This window comes from Sturnus vulgaris, chromosome 15 (assembly GCF_052056855.1).
Source record: "Sturnus vulgaris isolate bStuVul1 chromosome 15, bStuVul1.hap1, whole genome shotgun sequence".
Classification (NCBI taxonomy): domain Eukaryota; kingdom Metazoa; phylum Chordata; class Aves; order Passeriformes; family Sturnidae; genus Sturnus; species Sturnus vulgaris.
In genome coordinates, this window is record NC_142257.1 from 2,418,430 (window position 1) to 2,437,848 (window position 19,419).

General features: G+C 49.2%; 1 protein-coding gene across 1 annotated transcript; it reads right to left on the bottom strand.

Annotated features, from left to right (window-relative positions):
- Positions 1-6,756: 6,756 nt before the first annotated feature.
- Positions 6,757-19,158, bottom strand: STC2 (stanniocalcin 2). The gene is made up of 4 exons (XM_014876056.2): positions 18,912-19,158; positions 16,608-16,750; positions 13,943-14,154; positions 6,757-10,464 (listed from the first exon to the last, which is right to left on the bottom strand). The coding sequence occupies exons 1-4, from the start codon at positions 19,084-19,086 to the stop codon at positions 10,089-10,091; spliced, it is 906 nt and encodes a 301-aa protein (XP_014731542.1). The 5' UTR covers positions 19,087-19,158; the 3' UTR covers positions 6,757-10,088.
- Between the last annotated feature and the right edge of the window lie 261 nt (positions 19,159-19,419).

Genomic DNA, 19,419 nt, shown 5'->3' on the forward strand with positions numbered 1-19,419 from the left:
CTCATTTTCTCCTCTCTCCTTTCTACCCCCTTCTCTTCCTCTCTCTCTGTGCTGCTGGATATTCTGAGCAGTGACTGGGAGCTGGAATCCAGGGAGATAACAGCAGTGCCATGAGAATCAGCCTGCTCAGCTACAATTAGCCCTGATGATATCTTTCACCTGGGCAGAGCTGCCTTATCATTGCTACTTCTTGGAAAATGAAGGGTCACAGATACTGATCACAGATAGCACGACTCCAGCATTTCCCTCTGGTTTTCATGTTGCTGGAATCCCTTCCTGGCTCCCTTCTCCCCTCGATTAGTTCTGCATCCCTGTGGTTCAGCTGTGCTGCTGTCAGATGGAAAGCAGGCACTGGAGCTTCCCAGAGAGACCCTGGAAAAATCCACCTGGTGTGGGTGACACCACATCCAGGAATCCTGCAAGGTCCTGGAGTTCAAAGCCAGAAATAAAATAACACATCAGCGCTCCAGGGCCTCTTTCTGCTGAATTGTTGCCCTGTCTTTGGGAGCTATTGAAGGGCAGGAGAGCAGCTGAGATTATTCCTGTGGGGCTGATCCAATCCCACCCTGCAGCTCCTCACTAGGGATATGGAGATACTGGCAAATATTCCCACAAAATTTTTTCCCACCCTGGATGGGCTTTAGCATTGTTTCTAGAGCCTGTAGACAGTGGTTGTCCTTCCTGGTCTATGTTTTGGTGGCAGTTTCCCCTATTTGATAAAAAGAAACCAGAACCAACTTCGTGCTTTTGTGCTGCTGTTCTGTGGGTCGTAAGATCGCCATCAGAACAATTTTTGGTTTATCCCGGTGCCAGACTGGAGGCACCAGCCCTTTTGTGACATCAGGGTGGCCTTGCCAGTGCCACAGGAGGGTCCCTGGGTCTGGCCCTGCTGTTTTCCTGCCAGAGGAGCAAACTGTGAGTGTGGGGGTGTGTGCCCTCGAGCGTATTAGAGCAGGGCTTGTGCAAGCCTTACTACAGCTGCACCTGTGGCACTGCAGTGGCAGCCAGGAGAGCCTCGTGCAGGGCTGGGGCATCTCCTGGACTGAGCTGACCCTGCCTTTCATGTCCCTCCAGTGACCTGTGCGTCACCACCGTGCTGCTGCTGCTTCAGCACACGCCGTGCCTGCTCCAGAGAGCCACTGCTCTGGAAAAGCCCTGGAAATACTCTGGAAAATTCGTGGAAATGCTCTGGAAAAGCCCTGGAAATACCTTGGAAAAGTCCTGGAAATGCTCTGGAAAAGTCCTGGAAAAGCCCTGGGAATACCCTGGAAAAGCCCTGGAAATGCTCTGGAAAAGCCCTAGAAATGCTCTGGAAAAATCCTGGGAATACCCTGGAAAAGCCCTGGCAATACCCTGGAAAAGCCCTGGGAATACCCTGGAAAAGCCCTGGAAAAGCCCTGGGAATACCCTGGAAAAGGCCTCCTCTCCCTGCTGATGTGGCTCCAGAACAAGCCCTGCTGTTGTGACCCCTGTAAAGTTTCACGCTCGCTCATTTTCTCGTCCTGTACAGAATTGCTAAGATAGGAGGATACTCGAGCTTTTAATTTTGAGATAAGGGTGGGTGTTGTACTGGGGGCTTTGTTTTCTTAATAAAGGAAAACATTTTTTTTTTTTTTTTCATTTCCCTGCCCTCCCTGTCCCTCCTGTGCCTCGTGCTGGTAGAGAACATGATCCTCCTGTGAGCTGCCCACAACCCTTTGTCCCAACCGAAGAAAACATAGGTGAATCGCCAGAGGAATGTGAATCCAATAAATTGCAACATTTGGATGTTTATCTGACCTTCAGTGTTTACAAGGCTGGCTGGCAGTGGCACGAGAGAGGGTTTGACCAATTTGTTGGTCAACTGGACTGAAATCTGTTCTTGTCTCTGGTCAGTCTGGCAATGCCCTAAGAACAGCTTGTTCCAAGCAAGCTCCTAAATGAGTTTCTGTGCTGGACTGGCATCATCATGTGTCCTCACTACTGTCTCTGCTCCTTTCTCACTCCACCCTTTCAGGTTTTTGATTTTTATGCTATTGCTCGGAATAATTACAATATTCTCCCCCTCAAAAATGGTATGATCCTGCTATAATTTTCCTTGGGGAGGTACAGTTGTCTTTTCTCCTTTAAAGAGAGGGCCTGACCTTTTTTCCAGGCTATGCTAAAGCTGTGATATGTGAAGGAAAGTGTGGGATAGCCAGAATTCAAGGAGTAGGGTTTATAATGTCATAAACCTTGGTAAACTTTATTGCAGATTTTTAAAAGCAGTATTCAAGCCTTATCTTCATACTTAAGGCATTGTACGGTTCTGGATTCTGTGGAAAGGCTCCATGGATTTCATGCTTTCCCATGGTTTGCAAAGAGTCTGTGTTCAGGGAGTGCTGCATGAAAACCCCGTGCCTCAGATCAGGCATTTCTGAATGTGGGAAATTTGAGGACAGATTATTTTCAGCCTCATCTCTTTTCTGGTTTTGACAAGACTGTCTCTGATAAGCCTATGGAGTCAGGAAAGCTTCAGTGATTAGGCACAAGCCTAATCCTAATGTCCTGCTGTTATTATCAATGGGTTGTTTTAGCAGAGGTTTTGATGAACCCAAGATTGGGCCTTTAATTATTATCCCAGAGTCATTCCCCAGCCCTGGGCTGTTTGCTGTGGCCAGCTTTGCCCAGTCCATGTCCCACACAGAGCCACATCTCCTCCAGGAATCTGCAGAGTCAGCTGCTGCTGCCATGGGCTGCTGGGACCCTCAGGAATCCTTTCTTCCTGCAGAGAATTTCCAGCCTCCCTGGGCATCCTCTGCCCTCTCCAAGCCATCCTGGCTGCTTTCATCCCCTCTTTCTGCACAGGCTGAAACGCTTTTAATGAGCTTCTGCAGACTCATCATCAGTTAGTGGCAGCTTTTGGGTCAGCAAGTGTAGGTGGGAGAAAACCACATAATTCCTGTCACTGCTGTTGCAAAGCATCTTGTGCAGGGAGTTAATGCCGAGTGCCCAGGCAGGCATTATTTCATTTTCTGCATGGGGAGACAGAGGACAAGGTTTCCTTCTACCCATGGAATCTTTCTTTGGCCAAGGTTCTCTCCTGTGACACATGGATCAGTAGCCCCAAGGTTGGGGCTTGCTGACAGCCAGGAGCTACTGCAATCATAAATAACAATAATAATAATAATATTTTACAGAAGGCTTCAAGCATGTGCACTGCATCTCTCTGCAAACTGATTTTGTAGTGACTTGGTTTCATGTCAGTTTAGCAAAATGCTGAATGTGCATAGTTCCTCTTCATTTTATCTTAAAATAGGACATCTAAATAAGGAGCTCTGTAGGCCTTTCCCAGTCTCTCCTGGCTGTCAGCTTTCACTGAGCTTCCCCACACCTCCCACTGCATTTTTCTCCAGGGTAGGAAGAGACTCTGCAATGTAAGTGGGATTATTCATGGGTGACAAATGTAGCCCGGTGTGACTGTGGGATACAGAAAAGCAGCTACAAACTGCAGAAAAATCTGAGAAATGGAAGTGGGGTTTCTAGCAGGGATTTAGTGCCATAATGGCTCAGATAGCAGAGGGCTGATGCTGTGCTGGGTTAAAATGCAGCCTGGTTTTAGCTTTTCCATGAGCTGCTGTTTCCAGTGGCACGGGGGAAGCTGGTGCTGCCTGTGCCACGGGGGCACTTTGCTCCTGCACTGTGTCAGCCAAGCCAGCCCTGCTTTCCTTTGCAGAACCACGTCAGGGCTGGTGTCTGTGGTGTCACCAGAGCCCCTGAGATGCGTGGCACTGCCCCTGGGGCAAAATTCCTTTAAAAAGCCTCCATCTACCACGGAGAACCTCACAGCAGACTCTCCAAAGCACGGCTTCTTACACGAAAAGGATTTCTAAATAAACTCCAAGCCACGTTTTTATAGGGAAGGATGGTATTTGCAGGAAAGGTTAAGGCTGTAACAGGCAGTATTCTTGGAGATAGGAATTCTCAGCCCCTGCAGCTTCCCAGAATTTGACATCTCTAACCCTCGAGTCCCCATTTCACATTCCCAATCAAGACACACACCAGCTTTGCATTTCAAAATGCAATGCTCCTCTGGCTGCGAGGTTCTTCCCCTATAGAAAACGCACAGGAACAAAAAATGGGGAGGATATAATGAGGATTTCATTAATTACAAGGTTATGCTTAGCCCCAGCCCCGTGCCAGGACCTGCTGGTGCTGCAGGAAACACCTGGGGAAGGTTTTGGGAGGCATCAGTGGAACTCCTGCCTTTGGGGGGTCCAGTGCACCCCCTGGCATCCCCTCTCCATAATTCACTTTTGGCTGCTCACAGGGCAGCTGCCCAGGATGGCTCAGGCTTTGCTCAAGGCTGGAGATTTGCTGAACTTGTCCCTGGGGGAACAGGCAGCAAAATTTGTGCCTCGAGCAGGTGTGAGAGAAGCCTTTCCTGCGAGAGTCTCCGAGGGGAGCATGGAAACACGAACATAACTAGCAGTGAAAACTGAGTGGGATTTGTGTTTCTGGTGAGATGTCAGGAAATAGCTTTAAAAATGCTCTGCTGAGAGGCTTCCCAGCAAGCTTTTAACTATTCCCTCACCTGGGAAGATGCTGGGATGAATTCCTCAGGCGTGACGCAGCACGGAGCTGCTCTGGGGCTGCCTGGGCTCTCCTGGCATCTCCAGGTAAAGCAGGAGAGGGAAGGGCAGTACCTGGGAACCTGGGAAGAGCAGGCAGGAGTTCTGGCAGCAGCTCTGACTCAGCTCACCGTGTGGGCTGACATATGTAAATTGCCATATACATTTGTAAATGTTTTGGTATGCCTGAGCAAGCCAATATCTGGAATTAATTTTGTGCTTTTGGGAGGCAAGACAGGGAGCCTGTAAAGAGGATAAGTCCAAATGGATCACAAGTATGAATCCTGGTGGGGTTTGTTCAGCTGGCTGTGTGTGGATGTGCATTTGCAGCTTGAATTTTCTGGATTTGGTTTTCCTCACCTCGCTTGTAAAGAGACTCGGAGCAAATTGAACTAAGATCACTCCAGCCTTGAAGCAGACCTGTGGCTGGAATTAAACACATTTTAGTGGGTTGTGCAATGCAGAATCCTTGCTCTGCAGTCTGTTTTAGTGTTTCTTTCTCTCCCTGTGCTTCTGCACTTCTTGATGTCAGCGCTGTTACTGACTGTGCTATTTTATGAGACGTGATGCCCTAAGGGGAGCTGGGGGTCGTTTCTCCATCACTAATCTTTGCTACTTTTGGGAGCAGGATGCAGGCTCACCATTTTACACGTTAGGAGATGAAAAATAAACTTTTTTTTTTGGTCGAAATTGCGGGGAGGACGGTAGAGGCAGAATGCAGCTACATCAGCTGCATCACAGCCATGGTGAGGAGCAGAAAAAAAAAATGCACTGGGATGGTGAATGCCAGTGAAGGGTCCAGCACGAGTTATTCCTTGGGTGTGTGCAGGTTGGTCTGAGCTCCCATCCCAGCAAACCCTGACAGCTCTGCTGGCAGGATGCATTCTCCCGTTGGTGTTTGACAGTCCATGACAGGATTATAAAGAGCTGCTGCACCTACAGGCAAAGAAATGCTACAGGTCCTACATTGCTGCAAATCACATTTAGGCTTGTGAAGCCCATCTCATCCAAAGGCTTCAACTGGATTAGTTATTTTTAAACCCCACAGAAGGAGTGTTAAAAATGTGCTTTTTCATGCAAGCAGCCTTAAAAAAAAAATTTTAAAAAAATCCGTGCTTTATGCTCCGAGGTGCTTTCTCATAATTTCCCCATCCCTTTGCTGCCTACACCCCGACACTGGATGAAAATGACTTTGGAGACAACACAAAGGGCTGTTTCTGCAGCTTGCTTTTGGTAAACCTTTGGATTTTGCTTTTCTCCTTTGCTGAAACTCCAGTAAGCATCTAAGATTTTGATATCTGATTTTAAGAGAGAATTACAGCTCCTGTGACATCCCTGTACCAGAGCCACTGGCTGGTACTTACTGATAGGTTATTAATAGCTGCCAGTGGGGAGTGAAAATAGATGTCCTCTGGTTTTAGGGTGAAATCTGGAAGGGGTAACTTGCTGTGTGACATGAGCCGAGTCTCTCATACGTGCAGGACAAATCTTATCAGCTCTTGCAGCTTGCAGAAAGGCTTGCTGTTGTATTTGTTAATGGGTCTGGCTGGCATCCAGCACTTGGGGCTTTGGGGGCTGCCAACACCTCGCCCACAGGCAGGTGCTGTGGTCAGCCACACATCCCCTCCCTGCCTCCTCTGGGATGCACTTATGGCTGTGCCTAAAGCCAGCCTGGGAATTTGGGAATTCCATTTGGGAATCCACGATCATCAAGGCAATGAGGAGAAGCCCCCCTTGGCTCCTTCCCTAACCCGAACCTGCTGATTTAAAGCCATGAGGTGGCTCTGACAAGATCCCAGCCCATGGGGAAACCTGAAGGGGCTTTGGCTGAGCTTGAGAAGTGCAGGAGCTTCTTTCTGCTCCGTTTTTTTCACCCTCGAGTTGATTCTGCATCTCCCCTCCTGCCTCAAACGCAGCTCCCAGAGCAGCAGCCAGCGAGGTCTCCCTCTCCTGGGCAGTGACACACGAGGGATGAGGTGTGTGCCCTGCTCTGGAGGAGGGGTTGGCTCTGTCCCCACTGTCCCTCTGCCACTGCCTGGCCGCGGGGGACGAGCAGCCCGAACACCTCTGTCCCCCTTGGCTGCAGCTGCTGGCTCAGCTTCAGAGGGCTTTTCCTACCCCCTTATCTCAGAGCAGCCGAAATTCCAAACAAAACCCAGCCACAGGCTTATTCAAAACATTTATTAGTGTTTAAGGAAAATAATAGTGTGTGAAAGGTACAGAGCTTTGTCTAAAGTCATATGCATTTTCTTTATTTACAAGCTTATTTGGCTGCAAACTCTACACGAGATAAAACTAGTATGTTTTTCTCCCAGAGATTTGGAATTAAGGACAGTTTGTCTTTTATTTATTTATTTATTTTATTTCATTTCTCCTTTTAGTTCAGCACTGTAAGTTAGGACAGCATTTTCCAGGGTTTACTGCTATCTTTTTTCCTGTAGGCGTTTTGCTTCTCTCGCAGTATTTTCATTCCAGAACAAGGCTCATTCCAGATGCAAAGCATAAAGGAAACATTCATACCTTGGCTCTTAAGCTAAACCTCCTTCATGAACAGCAAGTTCATAAGGAATGTTAATTAAAGCATCATACAGTATCTAAATGGACTTTTTTTTTTTTCTCCTTTTTTTTTATATAAAGAATTAAGGCTATGTAGATGTCACAATAAAATAATCTCAGGTAAAACGCACCCTATCTGTTAGATATGAAAGAAAGGTTTAACAATAAATAAATGATTTATGCTGTCAATAACATTATGGAACTGTATAAAACTATATTTACGCAGCTTTAAACATAAAAAAACCATACTAGTGGCATGAATATATACAACACAGGTCATGACATACGTTTAAATTATCATAGCCAGCAGTGTTCTTTTTTTAAATGGGGACACTATAATAAATAGAAATGTTAAATATTTACAATAATAGCATATGTGGAATCAGTAGATGAACACATAAAATCTTCACACACAGAGGAAAAAAAAAAATGATGCCTTATACAAAAACCCCTCCCACCCCCTCCCCAATTTTCATTGACTAAACAAGGGGAATACACAATTTTCCCCACAGAACCAATGAATACAAATAAAACTGTATGCATGCTGAGGTGATATGTTGACTGAGACATTCAAAGATGCAGATCTCTGTTTGGTTCCCATTGATAAATCAAGACCTCTAATGACAGAGGGATCTTATTTTAGTTCAATGCAAGAACATTGGTAGCAAGCTGTTGTTTCTGGTTTGTGTTTGCTTTTTTTTTTTTTTTTTTAATTGCTTTTTTTTTTTTTTGTGCTAAAATGCTTGGATTGTCTTTTTGGTTTGAGCTTGTTCTTCGTGGTGGTTCTGTGCCACCGAGGGGGAGAGGACACTTGCAGGGAACCCACGGAGGCACACACCAGAAACCTTCTTAGGGTACCACCAGCAGGTTTTTGGAGCAGAGGAGGTGGCCAAGAGATTGAGGAGCAAACCAAGCTGCTCTTGGAGCAGCCTGGGTGCCCCAGGGGTGGCTGAGTTGTCACCAGCCCCATGGGGCAGATGCCACCCTCACTTGCCCCATCACCACGGTCTTTGCTGCTGCAGCACCTGGCCTGATCCCAGCTCTTCCCACTGAAACCAAATGAGAATTTCATCACAGAACTTTGCTAAAATCGGGCAGGATCAAGGCCACGTCTCCAAGCAAAGACCTGGTGATCACAGAGACACCTTTTCAACTCAGCTGTCCCCTCCTGCCTCCTACGTGGTGTCTATTTAAAGCAGTGCCTCCAAGTTCTGCGGGTGGATCCCTGCATTAAACCCTGAATGTAGCTATTAGGAGCCGTGCTCACTTAGCAGGAACTGAAATCTGAGTTGGAAATTGTAGCCAAATTCCAACACCCTCCTCTCCTGTTTATGCAGCTCCTTCCCACCATGCAGCAAGACGTACATTGGTTCACTGGGTACGTTCTGTCTCTGCTGAACTGCCTTCCTGCCCCCACAGCTTTCCTCCCCAACTTTCTAAATGAGAAGGCTCCAATCCCCGGTGTGATTCCCACTTTCTAAGAAAAACTCCCTTTTCTCTCTAGAGGAAGCTGAGAGCTCACCCTCCTGTCCCTGTGGGTGCTGCAGCCTCCACTTCCAGTACAATATCTGGGAATATATAGGATTGCAGAGCTGCAACCTGAGAATAACAATTGCATAGGGGGTAGGAGAGATATGGCCAAACACCTCATTCACACTTGAAACTGCTTAAAGACAATAAGCTCTTGACACTCTTCACCTTTACTAACTCGTTCTGTGGAGATTGGTCGTCGTTACCTGCACCAGAATTAAAAAACCCAAGTCAATCCCCTCTCCTTGTCTTTGGCATTTGGATAAACCAAGCTATAGGCAGGTTAGAGTGGGGCTCCACATCCCAGCAAACCACACCATACTGCTAAGGAGAGGCAGGCTTCTGATGGGCCTTCAATGCAGCCCTAGTAAGAACTAAATATATGGGGATTTATAGGGTCCTTTGCTGTCTGAGCCCACACCTGCCCCTTTAGGCTTGGGCTGTAAGGGTGGAAGACCTGTATCACTGAGGGGGCAGATGGAAGCAGAGAATATGCACAGGGTTTTCAGAGGCCCATGAGAATACTTTTGGGGGTCCTCCACCCTGTGCAAGTCTTAACAGTCACATTGCCTTGTCTGGAAGCTGATTACTTGCCTTTGAAGTGACTGGGCATGGTTCTGTGATCAGCAAGTGTCAAGTTATGCAGTTGTTAGAAACTAACAGGGGGCACTTAAAACCAGGCAGCGTCACCAGGTGGGAACAATGGCTCAGAAGTTAATTCAGAGAAAGTGGTGGAGCTCCAGACCACACGGTTCCTGTGCCAGACACGGGGCAGCTACTTCTTCATTAGAGAGCTTCACATAGAGGGCCCTGAGCTCTGGCGTTCCCAGCCACAGGCAGAAACCAAATCCCCCTGGAATTCAGCCATCTGCTGTTAAGGCTGTGCCCTAAACCTTTGGAGGTGCTAAGCCACAAGCAGCCACATGCAGCCTGGCAGAGCCCGCTTGGAACCTTCTCCCCTGCCAAGGAGACCAAAGGGAAAAAACATAAAAATAAAAAAACAACAAAACCCCAAAATAAAAAAAAAACAAAGAAAAAAACAAACAACAAAAAAACCCCAAACCAAACCCCAAACCCAACCCAAACAAGATCCTAAATTTCAGATGATGTCCGTTTTGTCCAAAAAAAAAATAAAATAAAATAAAATAAAAGGGGAAAGAATTTATCTGGAGACATTTTGCCACCCGAGCGCCGCGTTTGCTGGATCGATAACCCATTGCCACTGCTCTCCCTTTGCTACTATATACACACTGATGCCGAGGTCCATAGATATCTTGCAATGCCCTGTGCTTGACCTCTGAATGGGAAATGCTTTGGAATGTCCATAGACGGGAGGATGGAACTCAGGGGAGGAGGTTTTTGTTTTTTTTTTTGGGGGGGGGGGGAAGGAAGGGGAAGAGCTGGTGCCTTTTTTCACCTCCTGACGTCGGAGAAGTCGGACAGTTCTTCTGCCCGGTCCAGGATCCCGTGGGCCCCTTTGGGACTGTGGCCCCCAGCTTTGGCCCGGGTGTTGGAGTGGCCCTTGGTACCTCTCTCTCCCTTGGCTGCTCGTGAGCTCTCCCTGTGCTCGGGGTCGGCGTGGGCCACCATGTCCCCACGGCCAGCACTGGCCCTGCTGCCTTCCCCCACCTTCTTCTCGGCGTCCCCGTGCACGGCCGAGGTGCAGAAGCTCAGGATGGAGCAGAGGCTTCCCCAGTTCTGTTCACACTGGGCCTGGACACTCCTGGTTATTGCCTTCTTCACCTCCTCGCCACAGGTCAGCAGGATGTTCACTAGGTCAACGTAAGGCCTGGAGGGAAAGGGAGCAGTGAGAGGAAAAGTCAAAAACCATCCCAGGGAAATCAGTGAGGAATCTGCCTCACCCTCCCTGGGCACAGCAAATCCAGTGGTGGCAACCCCTGACTCAGCAGCAATTCTGCCCACGTTAATTATGGAAAATCCCATATTCTAATCAGTCATTCCGCTGTAGGAAATGCACAGTGGAATCCTGTCAAAGCCTCTCTGGGTTGGTCTTGCTTGCTCTCCCCCTGGAGATACTCTGGGAGAACTGGAATGTTCACCAGAGAACAGATGAGGTCTTGCTTGGCAAGTGCAAGAACTATCTCACACCTCCTGCCTCCATCTCTTTCCATACCCTCCCACGTTTATTACTCAGGACACAAGGCAAAGGGCACTTGCTCCTGTCCAGAGCCACCAGCTTCACCAAACAGGCTCTGCTTTGGATGAATGGCAGGTACAGAGCATTCACCAGCCCCCAGGCTGCAAGAGGGAGGCATTTTCTCACCTCTGTGAAAGCAACAAATACTCAGCTAGAGATTCTCTGGCTTTCCTCATCATCTCTGGAGCACTGGGTGTTGATCTCCATCACAGGCAAGATCCTATCTGGACCCAGGATCTGCCTGAACAGAGCTCAGACAAGTGAAATCCACTTTGGTGGCACTTTTTCTTCCCACACCAAGTTCTGTTTCTTCATTTCCTTACCGAGCTTTCAGTATCCACCTTTTTCCCAGGCAAACAAGGCCTCAAAACATGCCCTGGCTCAGTCCCCTCTGTGCTCCCCACCTACCCCCGAGTGTCCCCAAGGCACCAGCAGCTCGAGCACAGGCACTTGGGCTTCTCAGCCACAGGTCAGCGAGTGCAGCAATTTTAAAATAGTTGTGGTCACAAGTTTTGTGGGTCAATATTGATGTTGTCTATTGACACAACTGCTCAGCTGCTGCTTGCAGGCCCAGAAGGACGTGCTTAGAAATCTTCCAGGGCAGGAACCATCCACAGCACAAGTGGAAAGCTGCCCAGGGTCAGCAGGGGTGGGTGGTGGGGGTGCACCTTTTGGGCACCCCATCCCTCACCTCTGTGGCTGTGGACAAGACTAAATCTCTTCTCATTAACTTCAAGACGGAAGAGATGAGGAAAAGCAACAGATTAGGATCAGTGTCTGACTTTACCCAACTGCTTAAACTCATTTGGAATTGCTAATCTTGGAGAGCCACCTATTCCCCTATCTCAAAATATTTCCCATGGTTGGATTGTTCCTACTGCTCGGAAAAAAAAAAAAAAAAATTCTTTGGAATGCAGCAGGGACCAATGTGCCAAGGCCTGTCACCACTTCCACCATAGCAAATCAGCCTGACCCCCACAGCTGACTCAGGAGGAGGCTTCGCTGCCCGACCGCGTTCCGAACACTCATCGGGAGAGAACAGTCAGAACAGCACAGGGAACGAGCCTGAGAGCTGCCACTTGCTTCTCTGCTCTTAGGTTTTTCTGTTTTAAATGTGAAGTAGGAGATAAGAGAGAGCTTGAGCACGTTGCATACAAAGTGTATCCAGCAAAAGGATATAAACCTCCCTGCCTCCCAAGAAATGAGTTCTTGAAATTGGGCATAACCTTTGCAGAAATCTTTGTCAGAAAAAACGTCGCTGGTATGACTAAAAAGTGGCTCAGCTGCCAAATATTTCAGGTATTCAGAGCCTGCCAGAGCCCTGTGGATTAATACTGGCCCATTTCTCCTTGCCTGTTTTACTTTCTGCATTTCAGCCGGCCTGACCAGAGTACCTGAACTGAGCACAAGGCTGCAAGTCAGCAGACGTGATTTTATTTCCAGCTCTGCCACACTTGCCTATTGATCTCGAACAAGTTCCTTAGTTCAAGAGCTTCAGAGATGGCCTCTAAATTTAGGGGAGGGGAGGAGGCTGGCTGGTTCTATTTGGGGAGTCCCGCATAGGAGAGCCGAGCTCCCACTCCGGGAGATGCTGGAGTGTAGGAAGCGCTAAACGAGCTCATGCAAATTATAGGTGTTCAGCTGAATGACCCTCTCTTCTCCAACCAACAACCCCCCAGTTCAGCTCCCCAGAAATAAGCAGCTGCCTCTGAGCATTCCTGCTTGAGCCTGTTCATAAAAATAAGGATAACTCACTCCTCCTTGGACAGGCTTTTGGCTCGCACGGTTCTTTTCATCCCCAAATGATGGGGGGTGTTAATTGGTGCCAAGTACCCAATTTATAGCTGCTGACACAGCCCAGGCAGTGCCCAGAGAGTGCTGCTGGGCAGGATGGAGCCCTGCTGCCCTTCTCTCTCGGCCAGCAGGATGCTGCCCATGGCCCTGGGCACAGCAGCTCTGCCCCCAGCCATGCCTTTGATCCCAGCCTCAGGAATGTCCAGGGAAAAGGGCCTTGCTTTCAGGCCACCATGGCCAGCTTGAACAAACCACAGCACAGGATTTATGGGAGTAAGTTGGCATTGAAGCCTCTCTGTGCAACTGCAGCTGAAATATTACTGGGGGGTGGTTTTCAGCATGAAGGGAATCAGAGCACAGCTCCTTTGGGTAGTGAGGAAAATAAAATGCAAGGCTAAAATTCCCAAAGAAGTGATTCTGTAAAAAAATTTGTCTGTCATGACTGCTGGGATTTGGAGTTTCTGTGCTAATATTAAGGCACAGAGGCGTGGTAGGAAGATGCTCTAAGCTTAAGCCTGATGCCAGGCTGTGGCTCAGCCTTCTTGTTTCAGGAGTGAGACGTTCACCTGCAAGAAAAACAGGCTCTGATTTTTGCATTTGTGCACAAAGAGTCAGTACAAACAGCTTGTGCTTGGTTTGTTGCTGTCATGTAGCAGCTTTGATCAATTCCAAGTAGGATTTGTGCCTGCCATTCCTTGGAGGACAGCTGTGCTCCTAGTCAGAGGAATGAAGCCCTCAAAAAATCTGACTTGTGCCTTCATTTTGTACAACCTTATGTTTCATTAAAAAGCATCTGAAATTAATAAAGAGTAAGATGAATGGGAGATTACCTGGGAGACTGCAGCTCTTTCAGGGACAATTAACTACAAGACATTTCAAAGTATGTATTTAAAGAAGAAATTATCATCTTGCTGACAACTTTGCATAAACCTTCTTCCCCCTTCTCTAGTTGTCACCTCTAACAGAATACTGGGGTCAAAACGATGCCTTTGAGCTCAGAAAACAAAAAAAAACACACCAAAACCATTGTGAGATGCCTCTGGAAATGGCAGACACTGATGTTGTATTTGCCAGAGCACCAAGGGGACTGGCAGATCCAACTCATTTCACCTCCTTCCACAGTCACATCTCAGCCCTGGTACACAAACTTCAAGGGGCCCTGCAAAGAAAAGCTTTACCCGGGTGCTGTACATGGGAAAACAAGAGGTGCTTAAGGCCAGAAGGAGGTGAAACAGCTCTTGGGCAGATGCACAGCCCACTGGCACTCCTGGAAGGAGCTCCCACGCTCTGACTGCACCAGCACGGAGGCACTTACTCATGCTGCAGCAGGTCTTTGAAGTGAATCATCTCCACAATGACCTGGACGTTCTCCTTGGCAGCAGAGCAGAGGTCATGCTTCAGGTAGCACTCCCGCTGTAACTGGAACACCATCTCTTTAATGGCAGGGCACTTACGGCTGATGCAGCTGAATTTATGCCTCAAGGCATGAGCCTTACACTTCAGAGCGTCTTTAATGAAGGATTTTCCCTGAGAAGGAAAGAAATGGAGTAGGTCTGTATTTTTGTCCATTAAGCACAGCAGCTGATTTATGCCCAGCCAGCTGCTTCTCTGCAGGACAATGTCAGGGGTTATTACAGTGCTAAGGATATCACTTAATGGCTTTCCCCTTCTTCTCTGTTTCTCTGCCCTAAAAGACCCTGCCAAGTTACCCAGCTTTGCTATCCCAGTGGACCTGAAACACTCAGGGATTCCTCACTGCTGCTTTGAGGTTTCCTTTGCCCCAACAGCTGAATGCCCAAGGAGGGAAAGAGTAAAAGTAAGCGCCTTGAAGAAATTCAGTGCTGGAGTTACTGGATTAATTTGCTTCCAGGGTGGCAGAACAACAGGTTCACACAAAGGAGAGGGCATCCTGCCATGGCTGAGCTCCTCAGGACCACAAGCAGATAACCCATTCAGTAACCACAGGTTTGTTTCTTTTTCTTCATTTTAAGATTAGTTTACGAACTCAGAGACATGCATGCATGATCTATATGCACCTGCCATATTCCCCAGCTATCAGTATTTTCTTCCTCAGAGAGGGACTCAAATCAGCACTAATAATCATCATCATCATAATCCTAGTGTCTTCATATCTGTTGCAAGAAATTCTAAGTGAATCAAGAAAATCACACCAAGAAACTAAAAAATAAGGTGGAGGAAATCTGCTTTAGCAGCATCTCTTTAAGCACTGTGATTCCTTCACTCTTGCTTGGTGGGTATCAAACCCATCCCTTCCTTTCCTCTTTTATTGGACCCTGCAGCTACAGCTCTGCTCAGCTCCCTGTGCTTTGGGCAACGGGCCCATGGAAGCCTCCTGCACTGCCTCCACCTCTTCATCAGCCTCAGATTCTTTTATGCAGGTGGTCCCTCAAGACCAAATCCTTGCTCCCCTTTATCCCAAGAGTGCACTGGCCCAGCTCCACTGACACCAAAGAAGATTCACCCGGACCTGCAAGCAGATGTTGTCCCCAAATTGTTTCAAGCCAGAAACGTTTCTTGCTCATCAAAGAGCTGCTCCATCCCTTTCTGTTTCCCATCCCAAAGGCATTCCCTTGCCCTTCCCTTCAGGAACAAACACACAGCACAGTAGGCAAATAGGGATGAAAAAGAGAATTCTTATATAAACCCAAGCTGACATCAATTCTCAGGTTTCAGAGCAGAGAAGAGAAAATGGCCAGTGTTAGTCCTGTCATTTAATGCAGCTTGAAATAACTGGGGATGATAGAGAGAGGAGCTGTGAAAAGCCATGTCATAGCAGAGGCTAAAGTCACCTTCATGTTAAATAAAGCTCCAGGGGTTTAAATCTTCTGCTGTGCACTGGAGACAGCCTGGATGTGAAACAGGCTGTGTTTGATGAGCAGTATCTGGGGATCTGGCATCAATGGCTACTCTCAGCCTCCACAGGCACCATTCTCTGCCTTCCCAGCTTTCCTTCCCTACTCCTTTGGTCAACTCTGTTCACCGACAGAAATATTGTGCAAAAATAAACGAGAGTTTTCTGGAAGCCACTTGGAAATTAAGTTGAAGGTTTTCAGATACCCACAAAAGCAGCAATTCCCATTTTAATGAGTAGCCAGGCCCTTCGTACATCCTTGAGCATTTGAACCTAAAGCACCTAAAAAAAAGTGCTCCCTGCTGGGTGGTCCCACCACCCCTCATGGGACAGGCTGGATCCTGAGGACAGCTCTACTTGGTGCCACACTTTTAGTAGTGCCATGCTTTTAGTCAAGTTATTCTGTAAACTGCCTGGTCAGGCCAAAATGCCGCTGGCCCATCGGAATGTTCCCTTCCCTCCACACTGAAATGGGAGAGGAGGTTTACAAGACATAATAACAGGATGTCTCAATGATGCATAAATGGTCTGGGGAGAAAATGAAGGAGACAAACTTAATACCACATACCATGGAAGTAACGTATTTTAACGTCAGTGCTCTGGGACCCGAGGCTTGTTTGAGTACAGCAGCTTTAGGAGGTTGCCTGGGCTGGTTGTGTGCAAGTCTTGAGGGCCAACTTTAGCAACTGCCCCGTTGGGAAATACTGAGATAATTCTAAATGACTTGGGAGCCCAAACTGCGTCTCAGAGCTGGCTTTGAACAAACATGGTGTAGAGGCTTGAGCCATCCAATGTTTCTTAAAACCATGTTTGGCTCCATGAAGGGCTCTGCTGGGGTTATCCTGGGTACAGTAGGTGGAAGGGATCCAGGGAACTGCAGCTGCAGCCAGCCTGTCCCCTGGGACAGGTTGCACACCGCTGCTTTATTACTGTCCTGAGGTCCTGACTCTGGACCTCTCAACAGAAAAATTCCTAGCGAATTAGCGAATCGTGGCAAAATTAGACTGGCTCCGGGTATTTTTTTGTGCAAAGGTGCGTTAAGGAGCTGCATTTCATGCCAAGTGTGTGTTAGAAGCAAGCAGACAGGTAGGACATCTCCCCGTGTTACCTGGGCATCGAATTTTCCAGCGTTGTGCAGGAATGTCATGCAGATCTCGTGTAAGCCTCGGATCTCGCAAGAATTGTTCTCAAAGCATTCAAACACTCCACATCCCACATCGCCAGCATTTACCAGGCAGTGCTGGATTTCAGCTAAAACGAGTATTGGTTAGAGTTAATTTGAAGAGCTCTTCACAGGAACTGGTGGTGGGTAGGGGAGACAAGAGTTGTTTTGCAACCAACATCAGTTTGGGAGAAAAATGCGTGACAATGGTCAATTGTACCCACAGCGTGCCCGCTTCTTGCAGGAATTAGGCCAAAACTTGGGTGTATTACGTTATGAAAGTGATATCCAACAAGTGAATGCCAAATCCACTATGCTTACGTCAAGCTATTTCACTTGAGAACTGTCTCATGCTCTTGAATTCCTCAGTAGCAAAGGACAGGCATGATTTTTGCTCTCTGGCTCGTGCAAAGCACCCCCTCCCCCAGCAAATTTAAGTGCCAAAACGAGAAGTCCAGGTGCCAGCCAGCTAAAATTTTTCATTTTTGGTACTTTGAGCAAGTTTCTGGCCATTCAGCACAATATTTTTTACAGACCACTGGATTTTGCCTGTCAAGATGTCTGTCAAGTTAATGGCAAAACTCCCACTGATTAAGTAAAGTCCTTTGCACCAAGAGTTGTATGAAAAATGCAACTGTGTGCTCAGCTATGCAGAAATCAATAGAACAGATTTAGATTTATATACGTAGTACATAAAATAGATGTACTGGAGCTAGTAGTTACATATGTGTTTATTCTGCCCTTTCAGATGTTATGTAATACTGCAAAAAAATGCTGTCTAATACTCACTTTCAAAAAAAAAACCAAAAAAAACCCCAAAAAACCCAAACCAACCCCACCAACCCAAAAATGCAATTCTTAACACGATAGCTTCTGGTCCTTTAAAAAAATTGGATGTAGTAGTACTGCCAGAGGGAAGGTGGTTGCTGAAAAAGCCTGGGGATAAAGTTAAACAGGAGCAGCTTTTAGACCAGAACTGAGGATGCTAAGAATTCCTGTACTCTGTGCCCTGTGGTACCTTTAATTAAAGTTCGCCCTTGGGAGCCAGCCTAATCCCCCTCGAACCGCAGCGTGTTTCAGCCATCCCCAGCCTCCCCCTCTGCCATGCGGTCCATTTGCAAGTCTTTACAGCAACTTTCGGTCTAATTTCCACCCGCTGCAAGGCAGAGAGAGGAGCCGCGCATGGAAATGCGGAGCCCGCCGGAGTTCTCACGACCCCCCCCCACGCCGCCAGCATCCAAAACCCAAATCGCTGCCGCCGCACTTTTTTTTTTTTCCCCTTTTTTCTTCCCTTTCTACCTGCCCTGAAGTGCATCTGGGGGTGGCACAGGGTGGGATCCAGGGATTGTCGGAGGCACAGAGGGGAAGCTGCGCAAACACACCCGCACCGGGGGGGTTGGAGAGGGGCACTGGAGCCTTTTGTGGAGCGCTGCGGAGCGCGGAGCCCGGCGCTTTTCGGGGCCGGGAGCGCGGCCGTGGTGCTTGTGTTGGCATCCGGATGCAAAACCCTTTTTGCCGGATCACATGTCCTGGCTCCAGCGTGCTGAGAACTGCACAGTGCCGTGATTCACATGTGGCAGTCCCTAATGGGCATTCGTGCATTCCTGCTCGTGTGTGTTTAAACACGTCTCGCAGCACGGAGAGTGTTAAAAAAAAAAAAAAAAAAAAAGGGGGAAAGGGAGAAAGGGGGGGGGGGGATGAAGGAGGGGGAGGAAGGGAAGCGTCTGGATCCCGCGCTCTCTCTCTCTTTGCACGGCTGGGAAGCGATCCAGCCAAGTGCACGCCCCAGCTCTCTCCTCCTAAGCAGATAATGCCCGGGGGAGGGAGCGCGGGGGGCGGGAGAGGAGGAGAGAGAGAGAGAGAGAGAGAAACCCCCGGCCCGTTGCATCATTGCCCGGCTCCCTCCGGAGGAGGCAGAGCCCCGGTCATCCCCCGGCCCTCCCGGTTACCCCCGGCCCTCCACCCGCTTCCAAAGGCTGCGCCGAGAAACTTTCTCCTCCCCGGGCTCGCAGCATCTCCGCGGGGCGCGGGGCCGCGGCTGTGCACGGGCAACACGTGCTTGGCAGAGCCGGGCTTTAAAGGTAATTAGGAGCGAGCTCCGATTTCCTGCGATGATTTACGCCTGACAGTCGGACACCGAAATAAAACGCCGGTCATAACCTCGACGCGGCTGCAGCAGCAGAAACAGCAGCAGCGGCAGCGAGGGGAGGGGGACACGCAGAGGCCATCCCGGTGCCCTCCCCGCCGTACCTGTGTTCTGCAGGGACAGGCGCCCCTTCTGCTGCGGGGTCCTGTCCTGCGGCCCCTCCGGCGGGTGCGTGGCCTCAGTGCCCGCGGCAGCCCGGGCGCTGGCCAGCAGCATGGCCATAACCAGGGCCAGCAGCAGCGCCGGGGCCACCAGCTTTCCGCCGAGCTCCGCGCACATGGTCGCGCCTTCCCCCCGCCGCCGCCGCCGCGTCCTCCCCCGCGGGGTGCCGCACCCGGGCCCAGCGCGCTGCTCGCCGCGGCCCCGCGAACCGCAGCATGTGCCCGGCGCGGCGGCGAGCGCGGAGTGGCGGCGGCGGCGCCGGAGGGAGCCTCAAATATCCCCGCCGAGCCCCGGTGTCACTCGCATGAGGGAGCCGAGCAGGTGTCGCTCCGCGCCGCGGCCAATGGCAGCCGCCGCCCCGCTCCGCCCGCCCTGCCGGGGGCCGGCCCGGCCCCGCCGGGCAGGTTGCAGCCGCCCGCCCCCCGCCCCACCCGCGCCGCCAACGGGGGA

Bases quoted from the DNA above. Each gene is read 5' to 3' on its own strand.
- STC2 (XM_014876056.2), bottom strand. From the start codon at position 19,086: ATGTGCGCGGAGCTCGGCGGAAAGCTGGTGGCCCCGGCGCTGCTGCTG. The intron at 14,155-16,607 runs GTAACACGGGGA...TTTCCTTCTCAG, and splicing joins CTGGAAAATTCGATGCCCAG to GGAAAATCCTTCATTAAAGA. The intron at 10,465-13,942 runs GTAAGTGCCTCC...CTTTCCCTCCAG, and splicing joins AAAGACCTGCTGCAGCATGA to GCCTTACGTTGACCTAGTGA.